The sequence below is a fragment of the Taudactylus pleione genome, unplaced genomic scaffold (assembly GCF_031769625.1).
Source record: "Taudactylus pleione unplaced genomic scaffold, aTauple2 ptg000092l, whole genome shotgun sequence".
NCBI classification, from domain to species: Eukaryota; Metazoa; Chordata; class Amphibia; order Anura; family Myobatrachidae; genus Taudactylus; species Taudactylus pleione.
The window spans coordinates 8,231,012-8,246,271 of NW_028284494.1; the positions used below are offsets into that span (position 1 = coordinate 8,231,012).

General features: G+C 39.0%; 1 protein-coding gene across 1 annotated transcript; it reads left to right on the forward strand.

Moving 5' to 3' along the window:
- The first annotated feature begins 2,125 nt into the window (after positions 1-2,125).
- On the forward strand, positions 2,126-13,461 carry ESM1 (endothelial cell specific molecule 1). Its single transcript, XM_088469422.1, has 3 exons — positions 2,126-2,590; positions 7,264-7,419; positions 12,061-13,461. The coding sequence occupies exons 1-3, from the start codon at positions 2,290-2,292 to the stop codon at positions 12,156-12,158; spliced, it is 555 nt and encodes a 184-aa protein (XP_088325548.1). The 5' UTR covers positions 2,126-2,289; the 3' UTR covers positions 12,159-13,461.
- Positions 13,462-15,260: the final 1,799 nt, after the last annotated feature.

Consider the following 15,260-nt stretch of genomic DNA (forward strand, 5'->3'; position numbering starts at 1 on the left):
TTGGGCTGTCTTTTGGTGTGCCCTGCGTCCCAGATGTGAACCCCAGAATGTTAGGGACCTGCTCAATGAGGTTACCTGGACGCTGGTGGGCAGGCCCGTATCATTGGCCACTGATATGCAAACTACCTCTGAAATTCTATTTAATTATAAAATACATTTAAATGTGAACAGTAATGATCCCATAGTGCATCTGCATCTCCGTTTTCAGTGTATATTACTTTAAAATCTCAGCATGATAGCACCTTTCATTACTATTATGGTGTACAGTCTAGAGCCCCTTCCTATACAAGCTCTGACCTAACTCAGAAATTGCTAACTTCCTCACACACTATGAGTATTCAGGTTGCGTACGACATCGCAGTGGATAATTTATGCATGCCCATGTAACGGCATTCAAACGCATTGGTACTCCTGGGTTTCGCCGACCACCCCCCCGTCACCATCAACAAACAGTACTTCCTGTCAATCACTCTGCGATGGGTCTGTGTAGTCACTGCGATCACAGTCTCACGTCATACTTCCAACAGCTGAGGCTGTTCTGGGACTTACAGGAGTGACTGTGCAGCTTATTGGATGAGACATCTTATGCCCTATTGAATATTGCTCCGGATATTGCCAGCTTATAAATGCAATCTATGCTCACCTTTCTTTATTGTGTTGGATTGGAACAGTGCCGTATTTACCATTCCGCTACCATCTGGAGTTTGATCAATAGATAAATTGACTGTGAAGGGGGATGGGTAATATTACTCACAAGATTTAAATTGCTTCTTATTTCTATTTTATGTATATGTTATTTTAATTGTGCTGGGACCCATGCATTATTGTAGTTTTAATAAATTATTTTGTTTTATTAATGCACTTGTAATTTATATTGGATATAGTTAGGACTCTGGTTGACTTGTATAGCGCAGTTCTTATCTAGTTTTTCATTTGTTTTATAATTTCTAAAACTGCAGAGTTTTATATTAGAACAGCTGCTTAATCAGTCCATTAGACTAACCTTAGCTATAGAAGGAGAATCAGAGTCTACTGGGTTTTTTTGTGCCACCTGTACAAACGCCATAAAGCATATCAAATAAGTTGTCCTAAATTATTCTGTAATAATTTTTTAAATTTTGTTTTTTTAAATGTCTTGGTGCCCTGCGATCAGGACATGAACGGAGACTGGGCCATGGGACAATAATAGTTATTGAAGCATATACTCAATTCTGGAGAGGTTATATTGAAAGTTTCTTATAATTTTCAGTAGAGATATGCGCTGACCCCTGTGTTTTGGTTTTGGATCCAGATTCATCTTCGTGTTTTGGTTTTGGATTTGCTTTTTTTTTTTTTTACATACTTTTTTCTTTATTGAAGCATGACAATAATAGATACAAAATAAAGAAACATTGGTAAATTACATTCAGTGTAAGAACAATGGTACACGCATCAGGAACAAGTATCCAATATATAACAAAAGCGAATAAACAATATATCCCTGGATGACGTTGAATACAAAAATAAAACGAAAACAGAAATATGGTGTGAACCCAGATCATCTTCAGTCTCTTCATTCACATGCAGGGAAAACACTGGATCTCGTTTTTTTTTTTTTTTTCAATTTATAAAAACTTTTTTATATAAAATTTTCAAAAAATATTTTTAAAATAGCTAAAATTATGTAATTTTTGTAATCCAAAACCGTAAATTCGGATTTAAAATTTGAATTCCAAACCGCGGGAAGATCAGAACTGTAACTCAGTAGATTAAAACCGCGACTCAGATCTGTCCGGGTTCACGTACAGTAATTCAGGTGGATTAGTATTTCTGGAGAACCGAACCGCACATTTCTAATTTTTAGATGTATAACATCGTCCGCGCCCTCCATGCTTATGTTTAGAATACGCCATCCCTGATAACAAAGTTACTTTTCCTAATTTCTTTCCCCACACACCTCCTGCACTATTTCACACGGATATACGTATTTTTATGTGTTCATGCAGAAAACAACTATCTAAACATAACAAATGACATCAGCTCAGGCTTTTCAGTTTCTGGATGGCAGCAGCTTGTTAATCCAACCTCCATCCTGGATCTCACGAACTAAAACAAGGGAGGCTGGCAGTAGGATAGCACTGCCGGATTGAGGAAGCTGACGACTGACAAGCCTGTGGGAAGATAATGTATAAAGCTGTTACATTTGTAGGTTGATGTTCAGCTACTACTTTGGATTCATTCCTGTCCCCTGCAAGAGACTGCTAGTGAAGCTCTGCGACCAGACATTAAAAGTACATTTTCTGTGCAGTCATGAAGTGCAGCATCATTGTAGCCACTCTCCTGATTAACATGCACCTTGGAAGCACTTGGAATGCTCGCTATGCCGTGGACTGTCCAGAACGCTGTGACAGCAATGAATGCAAAAACACCATAAGGTGCAAGAGGACTGTGCTGGACGACTGCGGATGCTGCAGGGTCTGCGCCGCAGCTGCTGGTGAAACTTGTTACCGGACTGTGTCTGGCATGGATGGAGTTAAATGTGGACCTGGGCTGAAATGTCAGTTTTTTACAGAAGAGGATGATTTTGGAGATGAATTCGGTATCTGCCGAGGTAATAAAAATACCTGTTCTAGACTGTTATATTTTTTTATTATTTTTTGTTGGCACTGTAGAAGTTTAATTTCATGGCATTTACAGCACTTTATTTGCTAGTTATTTCATCGCTTATTTTAATCTTCATTGATGGTTATTTTATCGCTTGTTATTTCTTTTTTTTGCTGGTTATTCTATTTTTTGTTATTTAAATTTTATTGCTGGTTATTTTATTTTATTTATTTTTTTGCTGGTTATGCAATTTTATGTTATTTTAATTTCATTGTTGGTTATTTTATTACTTGTTAACTATTTTTTTGTGACTTTATTGTTCCTTATAATCATTGTATTATTGGTTATTTTATTACTCATTATTTACATTTTTTATGATTAATGCCTGAGTGAAAGCCTTTAGAATCACCACTGTGCAGAGACGGATTAACAACAGGACAGCCAAGATGGTTGCCCAGGTACCCCCATACACTGGGGAGCCCCCATACATAGTTACATCACCAGTGTGGAGAGCACAGTGCACTTATTGTGGCATAATGTGAACTGGGGACACTACAGTGTGTTTAAAAACATTTGTGGTGCTGGGAGTATTTACACATTATACTTTTTAATACCATTGCCAGCATTTCTGACTGACAATTATTGGTAGGGTCCCCCAAAAGTTAGTTGCCTTATTGCCCCCACAAACCTTAATCTGGCCCTGCCCCTGCGACTAATGTAACTCAATCAGGCACACAAGATTGTGAGATACATTGAAGAAGAATCATTGAAGAATAATTACTTAAGTACATACATTTTGTATTTTTGGCAGATTTGCTCTTGTAGGAAAATCCATTGACTCTACGAGCACTGTTTTCATCTCCACTTATATTATTCATAGTGGGCATTTCAATTTGGAGTGATGTGCCATCGGAACGGCGAGGGAATGCTCATAATGTAGGGACATCTCATCTGCATCACCGCTTGTTTTATAATGCACACCCATAGGGTATGCAGTAAAATAAGCAATGTTTTGGCGTCATGAGCCGCGGCACATTACAACACAACATTACTCTGAACTGATTTGCCTCATAGTGAAAAATATATAAAATGTGTCAAGTGCCTGATATATTTCAACTGAAACGCGTTTTCCTGTTTATAATTATTGTACCGGAGAGCCGCACCTTTGAGGTCTTGTGAGGTTTACATGTGGGGGCACCTAGTCAAAGGTGCATTCTGTCATACTGAGTGCTGGACCGATGGATTTATATATATATATATATATATTATTATTAAGATCTTCCACATATTCAAGAGCAAATAAGTTTCTGATTATTTTATTGTAACAGACTAATGGAATGGAGATAAAATGCTTAGAAACACAGTGTTATAGACAAACAAGTACAGCTTATTTGCTTATTAAAAATTTAAAAAGACTGACATTTATTTTATGTTTCATTGACATGCAAACAGTTTAGCAGTGACTACTGTATATTACTGTAGTTTGGGTGCTATACCTATAACGGATATGCACTTGTTTCACATCTGTTTAAGATACTATACTTACAGTAGATTTTCTAAGCACAGGCCATGAACTGGAAAGAAACAGTATCTCCAGGGACAATTAAAACATATTTTATCAAAGGCACCATCAGTAATGAGCTTTTCTGACATGTTTTCACTAGCGCAGTTATCTCACATGAATGAAATTATTTGGTATGGAGATATTACTTTAATTTAGTATATGTGTGTGTGTACATACACACACACACACACACACACACAGAGAGAGCAGTAACGTACGCAGGGGGGTTTCTGAGTACCCAGAAACCCCCCTGACAGAGGGGAGAGCAAGCACCACCATGTTATTAAGCCCCGCCCCCTAGCAGCAAAATGCCACAATTTGCGGGTCAATGGGGAAGAGGCAGAGCCAATATGATGCAATAGAACTAGAATTGCATCATTTGGCTCCACCCCCTCCCAAATTACCCACGAAAGGGGTGTGGCTTATTGACATGGTGCCTGGTCCCGTCTCCATCTCTAACCTGCAACATGGTAAGTGTGTGTGTAATGTATGTGTGACATATGTGTGTGTATGTGTAATGTATGTGTGACATATATGTGAGTGTGTACATCTGTGTGTGTAAATATATACATACATACACACTAGAAACCCCCCTTAAAAATCCTGAATTTGTCCCTGGAGAGAGATCTAAAAAGATAGATATGAGATGGAGTCAGACAGACAGACAGACAGATAGATTTGAAATAGATAGATAGCTATTTAAGGATAGCAGTGAGATAGACAGATAGATAGATAGATAGATAGATAGATAGATAGATAGATAGATAGATAGATAGATAGATAGATAGATAGATAGATAGATAGATAGATATGAGATGGAGACAGACAGAGACAGATAGATAGATAGATAGATAGATAGATAGATAGATATGAGATGGAGACAGACAGACAAACAGACAGACAGACAGACAGACAGACAGACAGACAGACAGATAGATAGATAGATAGATAGATAGATAGATAGATAGATAGATAGATATGAGATGGAGACAGACATACAGACAGACAGACAAACAGACAGATAGATAGATAGATAGATAGATAGATAGATAGATAGATAGATAGATAGATAGATAGATAGATAGATATGAGATGGAGACAGACAGACATACAGACAGACAGACAGACAGACATATAGATAGATAGATAGATAGATAGATAGATAGATAGATAGATAGATAGATAGATAGATAGATAGATAGATATGAGATGGAGACAGACAGAGACAGATAGATAGATAGCTAGATAGATAGATATGAGATGGAGACAGACAGACAGACAGATAGATAGATAGATAGATAGATAGATAGATAGATAGATAGATAGATAAATAGATATGAGATGGAGACAGACATACAGACAGATAGATAGATAGATAGATAGATAGATAGATAGATAGATAGATAGATAGATAGATAGATAGATATGAGATGGAGACAGACAGACATACAGACAGACAGACAGACATATAGATAGATAGATAGATAGATAGATAGATAGATAGATAGATAGATAGATATGAGATGGAGACAGACAGACAGACAGACAGATAGATAGATAGATAGATGATAGATAGATAGATAGATAGATAGATAGATAGATAGATAGATAGATATTTACCATAGTTTTTATCAGGACTTCATTAAAAAAAATAAAATGTAAGTAATGCCATGCACAAATATACCTAATTAATGTTTGCCTATTGTATTGCTGTAGAAAAAAATTGTTTTAAAGGGGTATTAGACATTTTAATTTAATGATGTTGGTATATTATTTTTATTGTGCTAATTGATAGAACATGTTAATTTAGCAAGGTATATGTTTTAGACAAAAGTAAACGAGTACTTCTATGCTTAGTGCTATCAGGTCCATGTCAGGAATCACAATGACAGTCTCTTAGTACATTGAAGGAACAAAGAATGGGGCAGTTACCTAACATGATGCTCAGTTCCAAGAATTTGTGTCTTTTTAATTACTTCCATATTTCTGTCCTTCCCTACTCATTCCTGCAAGACATTGTAAAGTGAATCACATTGTTGATTCAGATTACAAATAAATCATATGTAGGTTAAGCACCAGCTCCCCTGACAGCTGTATGAATGCATTCTTTTCTTTTAGAATAATACAGGCATTTATTCCTGAGCAGATGCTAAATTGTGTTTAGTAATCTGGGACCTGTATCTAAATTCCTTCTTTATTTACAGTTTAGTACAAATCATGACATAGGGAATTGTCTTTCAGCCACCCAAAGGAACTTCTCACTGATATGACTTACATGATATTATATACAGTATATTGGTATACAGTAGGTTCAGCTGCCAAAACCACTATCTCCTACTGTACTGTACATGGAGTCTTTGTTGAGGAAGATGTCTCTGTGCGTTTATACATGTTTATCAATGGAGATGTCCCACCAAATAACAGCCTGGCGCTAATAAACTACAATTGAATAATAGACCACAGCTGCAAACATCTATGGGTCTGTAAACCCAATAAAAGATCACCTGCTGATGATCCCAAACAAAGATAATACACTGATGGTGTTGGGCTAATTGGATTTGTAATTACAAATAAATGCTTAACGTGGCAGAAATGAATTCAAGACACCAAATAAATCTACCATGAATTTAATAAATACACAATAAGCATATCAGTAATGGTATACAAATGACATATAACAATCACCTTAATATTGTAAAAGTCTGTACAGGCTATCATATATTACCATGGAACCTCTTGATTCCTAATAGAAACCTGCATAACTGACAGGTTTACTAAAGAAAACATAAAAATATAAAAAAATTGTATATTGCATGTAAACTGTGACCAATCTTAATCTGACAGTTCTCACCTGATCAAAGTTCACATATGAGAGTCCTAATAACCCCTTTGATTTTACCTCCGGGTTTTGACAAGGGGTAGCACTGGAATGTTTTCCAAAGGTGTACTTGCTCTATATGGCTTTGCTCCCATGCTCCCAAGCCCCATATCGTTAAGCCCTTTGAGATATATTTATATATATATATATATATATATATAATTATATATATATATATATATACTCTATTACTGCTTCCTTCTATAGTTTTAACAGCTATCTGTATTGCATTTTGTAGAATGTCTGTATGGGACCTATGGGATGGAATGCAGAGGAATTTGTAACTGTCCATCCGGAATATGTGACCGTGTTACCGGGAAGTGTTTGAAATTTCCATTTTTCCAAAACACTGGAGCCAAGCCTGCCAACAAACTAAGGCCTCATTCTAATCCAGGTAAGTCTTCTACATTTGGGGTCACAGAACAATGGCACACCCAGCGGGAGAGTTACCATGGCCATAGCTATAGTGGGTGCAGGGGGTGCCATTGCTATGGGGCTCAGAGGTTTAGAGTTCCCAGAAGTGCCTTCTAAGCAATTGGGTCTGGCTTGAAGTGGGTGACATTCCATTTTCAATGAGTGCATGTGTAGTAAATGTTATAATGGTAAGGAGGCACTGTAATGTGGCATAATCTGAACTGGGCCCTGTAATGTTACATAATATGAACTGAAGGGGAGGTAATGTTGCACAGTATGAACTGTGAGCACTAAATTGTGGCATAATATGAACTGGAGCCAACACAATGTGGCATATTATGAACTGGGGGCACTTCAGTGTGGCTTATTATGAACTGGGGCACTTCAGTGTGGCTTATAATGAACTGAGGGCACTTCAGTGTGGCATAGTATGAACTGGGGGCACTTCAGTGTGGCATAATATGTTCTGGGGACACTATGGCAAAATGTGATTTAGGGGCACTGTGTGGCATAATGTGTACTGGCAGCACTACAATGTGGCATATTGTGAACTATGGCACTACTATGGTTCATAAAATGAACAACTGCAGCAGATAGAGGTGTCTCGCTAGAAGTATTAGATTGGGGGCACCTTCAAAATGTTGCTCTGGAGCCCATAAAATTCTGTCTGAATCCCTGGGAGGTACTGTATATGCTACTTTGCATAGTGGTGCACATGGCATTGGAAATATGTTTTTTAGGGATGAGAAAGGGATGGGAGGCAGTTCATAGGCATGAGGCACTTTAGATGCACACTTTTGTCCTGATTTCCCATTTTAAAAAGTTGAGTGGTACAGTATGTAACATGCTTTGTCCAAGTTCAAATTTATCTTAATCATTTGTCTAAAATCTCACCATTGATCACTGGTCTACCCGCTTAACATCAGCTGTCTTCTCATTGTCATACTACTGTACATCATAATCTCATCACTGTTTATTTTCTCTTGTGCTAAAGTATAGAAGGAGACATTAGAATTCTACAAAAAAAGATATTGATGAAAATCCTTTCTAGTACCGTAATAAGCAAATATGTATGCTTCATTTAATTTTTTGTTATTATTATAATAGTAAACTGCTGAATAAGTTGTAGATTGGATCATGCACTTACAATCAATAAATAACAATTATGTTATATCTGAGTAACTGCATCCCAGTTTTATATCACACACAGTACAACATATGGTGGTGATCCAATCAGGAGCTCCTGCAGGACAAAACCTTAAAGATCATTCATTACTTTGATTAAACTCTTTTCATATATATATATATATATATATATATATATATATATAGATAGATAGATAGATAGATAGATATAAGATATATATATATATATATATATGTCCAACACAAACAAGCTGCGGCACTCGGAGATTTAGTGAAAAAAGTCTTTTAGTTTAAGTTACATTGTATCCACATACCACCAACGTTTCGGGACTCTCCCGTCCCTTTGTCAAGGCAAAAGCATGCTTTTGCCTTGACAAAGGGACGGGAGAGTCCCGAAACGTTGGTGGTATGTGGATACAATGTAACTTAAACTAAAAGACTTTTTTTCACTAAATCTCCGAGTGCTGCAGCTTGTTTGTGTTGGACATATGGATGGTATTTTTTCCTGAAGGCACCGGAGTTGTCATTTATATTGAGGAACAGAGTGCCGGTCCGTGTTTGGTATATATATATATATATATATATATATATATATCTGTTATTTATTACAGAGAGGTTTATTTTTTTTTGGTTATCTGCATTTTTCTAAATCTGCATCCTGCCTTTTTTGTTGTCATTTCCTAAGTAATGTTTATGACATCAGTATGCATAGCAGAGGAAATAGACTCAGCAATTATGTAATTGCTCAGTAGGAAAGATGACTTACTGTATACCACTGTCCTTCGGAAATAGATAGTAGATAAGACAATGACAATACATTAGTTTGTGTCCATTTTTAGCCCCACATTATCTGGATAAAACCTGGCTTGCTGTTTTAAAGTTTAAACTAAGGAGCTTTATGTTGGGCTAACAGGCCCACTTTAAGAGCTAAATGTACTTAGCGGAAAGTTTGAAGGGGACGGGACCAGCCACTGATTGGCAATGGGTTCTATCTAAAAATCCACATTATTTACAAAAAGTCACTTTGACCTTCTAAACCACGATCACATCGTCATTCTGCCACAATTTAGAAGTGCTGCATGAATGCAGATTTTTATAAATTATTATTTATTTTAATAAAAAGCTGTGGGGTCCCCCTAAAATTGTTAACCATGACTAGGTCTTTAAGCCTAGGCTGGTAGACAGCACCCACCTCTAGTGTACTAAAGAAATATAACTAAATGTGAGAAGACATCGTGGACATCGTAGAAAAAGTATTTTATTAAATAACCACTCACCACTCCATGTTATAATTTTTATTACTCACTTAGGTACAAAGGGGATGTGGTCATAATACCGACCACGGGGATTCCAACGCTCAGAATCCCGGTGCCGGAATCCCGACACCTGTCAGAATCCTGGCACTGGCATCCCAACCACCGGCAGTAGTAGGGTTAGGGGGAGGGTTAGAGTTTAGGCACTAAAGGGAAAGGGTTAGGTTTAGGCACTAGGGGGAGGTTAGATTTTGGCACCAGGGAGGGAGGGTTAAGGTTAGGTGTAGGGAAGGGGGGGTAGGATACCGTCCAACTGGTGTTGGTATTCTAACCCTGTCAGGATGCTGGCGTTGGTATTCCAACTTCCGGGATGCCGAGTGCCGGCATCCCATACCGGGTTGTCCAAAGGGAAAAGTCCTCTTCATTCCAAGTAGACATCTACAAGCTTGGAAATATAAATAAATAAACCATATCAGACGACGCTGAACTACCTCTAATGAGTTCCTGTCGCAAATTACATTTCACTCACGATCACTGCCATGGGAAAGCTGATTGGCCAGAGCATGGGAGAAAGCTTTCATGCTCACATAGGGAAAGAGCTGAGCTGGTGTGTGGGTGTGAAGCTAAGCTCCAGTGAATGCAGAATCTGGTTGGTCCTATCTGCCACACTTTTGAGTGCCAGAAAAAACAAAATGTACTCAACTCCAGTGTTGGTTGGGAGTGTGTGCCTGGTGACAGGGTAGAAGATACTGCCTTACACTTCTTCCCTCTATCGCCCTCACAGGGCCGGTGCTAAGCTTCTTGGTTCACCAGGCAATGCAGTCTACCAGCCCATTCATCCAAGGCTCACTTCCCAAAGCCTCACACACTTGACTTTTGTAAAGTAAAAGCTCTCACCTCCTGGGCTGCAGTCCAGATACGCATTATGCTAAGAAGCATGTCATGTAAATTTCTGTCATGAAGTTCCTCCACCCTTCCACCTGCGTTATATTACAACACTGCCTTATTTCCCCTCTGGGAACAAGATTTAAGCTGTCAATGATCAGGGCTAGCTGCGAGTAGTGGTAGTGCTTGAGCACCCACACACCCACGGATACCGTGCCTATGATAACATTGGTATGCACACACAACTATATTATGCCTACTGTCAATTCAATTTGTCTTCTCTACTGTAGTACTAAAATCTTGTTCCATGACAATAACGTGTCCCTGCTGAATACTGCTCTTCTCCATCCAGTTCCCACATATAGACTGTGTACAAACCAATAAATGTAGGAGGCTTTTATTACCAATGACAGCCACAATATCTCATTGGCCACTCCCATCAACAATCTCTATTAGGAAAACACTGTTTATCCATACTAAAGAGCGATGCATCTTTGTCTGAGCTCGGTTATGTTATTGACGTGTTTAACTTTAATGGTGCCTTCGGTGGTTCACATCGAGGGCAGGAAACCATTGACGGGAATACCACCAATGGCCATCAGTTCATTGGCTCTAACTGATTGGAAGGAAGAACCCTGTGGGAGGTGTGCCAATTGGGGAAGGTGTGGGGCTATGCAGTCTGCATTTGGGGGCAATGCTTGTGCCCCCCGTACAAGGGGAAAAAAACCATGGTTGCACTCTGTATCAATGGATCTCTATCATTGATGGCAAAATCATCAATGGTTGATAACCATTGATGGTTGATGGCTACTCTTAGTGTTAGCATCAGTAGTACAAGTGCCCTTACATGGTTAAATGGACCAACAGAATATAAACGTGGCGAATACAGCCTTGTAAACAAACTCTAAACATGACTCAGGGGTCTATTTTACTAAGCAGTGTTAGGAGACAGAATGAAAAGTGATAAGAAAGTGATAGGGTGCCAGCCAATCAGCTCCCAACTGTCATCTCATAGGCTGTGTTTGAAAAATGACAGTTGGGAGCTGATTGACTGGCACCATATCACTTTCTTATCACTTTTCACTGTCTCCTAACACTGCTTAGTAAATAGACCCCTTAAACTTTTATTGTATCAATAGTGCTCTAGAGGGAACTCAAAATATGAAACAAGTCTGTGAAATGTTTATTATGTGTCAAGTTTTCTTCTCCACATTTAGGGCTATTGGTATTTTGCAGCGTTCATTACATGATGTTTATGAGTTTTCCAGCGCCCGGCATATTCAGAGACAATATACTGTAAACGACTTTGTTTAATTTAATTTATTTCTTCATTGCAGATCTTGAAATGGCTTCTGGAGATGGAAACAGCGTCAAGCAAGAAGTAAAAGATAAAACATCTCACTCACCTGGAATAAAATGGTTAAACCCACGCTGATTGCTTCTTCATAATGGTGTTTAAGAACTTCCATGTGGATTTGAGGCTGGAGAAGTGTTAAACAATGCAATGGAATTTCATGAATGAACTGGATGTATGTATCGCATTTCAGGAAGTCAACTACCAAACTGACACTGTTAATTTATAGCAATGGAGAAATGATTGGAGACTGTGGAATAATAATTGCAAACCAGATGTACACCTTTTTTTTCTGGGAACAGAAAATCTGTTCAATCGCCGTTTTTTAGTTATGTACAGTAAATGTGTTGGTATATAAAATTTATTTTGGATAATTTTCAAGGTATTTTCAATTGTCTAGAACTGCGGTGTCCAAAAATTATTACTTTATAATTATATTATTACAATTACTTACCTGGTTCTTCTTTGGGTCTATCAGTATGACTAGACATAGTTGTCTCCTGTGCAGATCTGCCCAATCCGGGAGACTGCTGCTTTGCTATACAGGGTACGTGCACATTTCACCTTCTAGCACTGCGCATGGCGTAAGCTGCACTGTGCAGGGGATCCGCTCAGCCCCACACAGCTGTCTCTTTGTTGTCACCTTACATAAAACTTAGCTACTTAAGCCACCACTAGTGTCCTTAAAACAGCACCCAACTGTCCCAATTTTGGTCGGACAGTTCGGATTTGTGGAAATCAAAAAGGGGGGGGGGAGTTTTGCCCAAAAGTTAGTGTTTGTGGGTGAACTGGGAAAGGTTTTAGGTGGATCAATTGCCGGGTTAATTTTGTCTAGATCTTGCATGTCCAAGTGTTGGTAAATATAACCTTCGCCACACAGTGGCTCCTGGCACACTACTGGCCTTGTACAAAACATTTTTAATGATTTTTAAAAAATTTGTCTCTATGGGGCAATTCAGTTGTTGCTCCGTTACGGCGCGAATAACCGCAGGCGCCTGCATTTCTGTGAGCAGAAACGTGCAATAAATACTGGTTTTGGGCATCCTAGTCTGGACTTTAGATGGGTTTTAGCCATTTTACGCAGCTAAATCCGGTCTAATCACCAGCGAAGAGTGCGATAATTAATGGCCACCAAAAACAATTTAGTTTCAACATTGGGCGCACGTTAATTGCCGCAACATGAAAAACAATTGATTCGCCCCCTGACAGTCTAGCAGATCAATCTCACGTGTACAATGATGTATAATACTGATGAGTGCCTGCTTGCCATAATATAATAGTCCATTCCTCACATGTGGTTAGTGATACAAATGTGTTGGATGCTGTTGGTCTAGCTAGTGTATCTGATATTTTATGTGTATTTAAATAAATGCTTTCTACATTAGATTTTTGTTATGTTCTCTTTGATTATTTTATATTTATTTATGCATATAAGTTCAATGTTATTCAATAAATAATATAAACTATCTGTTGAACTTGAAAGTTCAATCAAACATTTTATGTTAAACAGCTAGTGCTGTACCTCTTTAGCAATAAGGTCTTCCCATAACTCAGTATTCCAAGTGAGGTCAATTTCTATTAGTGGCATTTCAAATAATAATAAACAAAATGCCTCTCGTCTATGCTGAACCAGTGTCGGACTGAGGCATGAAGGGCCCACCGGGGAATGCAGTGTTAGGGGCCCATGCTTAAGGGGTGTGGCCACCCACCCAAAATGCTTGGCTAACCAATAGGTGTAGATTCTATAGAAGGGAACCAATCACCCATATTGATGTGGTGGTACTGCTCCACCAGATAACTGACCATCTAATAGAGTAACAATGTATAATTTGAGGTCTGGAACCTGACACCTTGAAGAGGGGGTGGGCCCTTAGGCAGTGGGGCCCACCGGGAATTTCCCCTGTACCCCTGTGGGCCAGTCCAACCCTGTGCTGAACCAATCATTTGCTCCTTGGGGGTCACATATTGTAGAGAAAGGTGGGAAGCAGAGTTTTATACCATGAACACTATGGGCCTGATTCAGCTTGGATCAAAGTTGCTAATACGCACGCAATCAGCCAATTGTTGCTTTCTGTACATGCGTATGCATCGCAGTGCGCATGTGTGAACCGGCCACTGTGATCAAGGCTGTTATCGCAGTGACTACGCAGACCCATCGCAGAGTCCTTCTGGGAAGGGGCAGCCAGATTGGCAAAATTGGGGGCGTGACCGGCATTTGTGGGGGCGGAGCATCGGGCGTGGCTAAAATTAGAGATGTGCTGGTTCGGCTTTGCTCAGATATGTTCGGATCTCAAAAACTGCATTTTATTGGCTATCGGCTATTACGTGTGTTTTGGATAGCCAATAAAATAAATCCAAACTAATCCGAACTTGTGATAATTTTCAGGAGGCTCCAGCCAAATCGGGATGGTAGGCAAGTATGAGTTGAACGATTTCAGAGCATATTATGGTGAATTGGCACAAATCAGGCTCCAGAAATGCAGCGTTGTATAAACTTCAGGCAGCAACACTTATGACCAAAGAGGCGGAACTGTCTTGTATTTGGGCAATTCTTATGTTCAGTGAAGGGGTGTTTTCCAAATTTGGGCTATGCATAGCTGGACGTAAGTGAAGATACACCTCTCGTGCACCTACTATAGTGTAGGTGCAAGTACTCACTGATGATGATGAGGATGGCTAGTAGCACACCAGCTAAATACTGTGGGCCTTATTTATCAACGAGTTTTATCACTCACAATGACTGATAAAACTCGTTGCGCATGATAATGGTGCTCCAGCCAATCAGCTCCCAACTGTCATCTGTTTGAAAAATGACAGTTGGGAGCTGATTGGCTGGAGCACCATTTATCATAGGCAACAAGCTTTATCACTCGGTGTGAGTGATAAAACTTGTTGATAAATAAGGCTCTGTGGGGTCTATTTACTAAGCAGTGTTAAGAGACAGAGTGAAAAGTGATAAGGTGCCAGCCAATCCGCTCATAACTGCCATCTCACAGGTTGTGTTTGAAAAATGACAGTTGGGAGCTGATTGGCTGGAGCACCATTTATCATAGGCAACAAGCTTTATCACTCGGTGTGAGTGATAAAACTTGTTGATAAATAAGGCTCTGTGGGGTCTATTTACTAAGCAGTGTTAAGAGACAGAGTGAAAAGTGATAAGGTGCCAGCCAATCCGCTCATAAC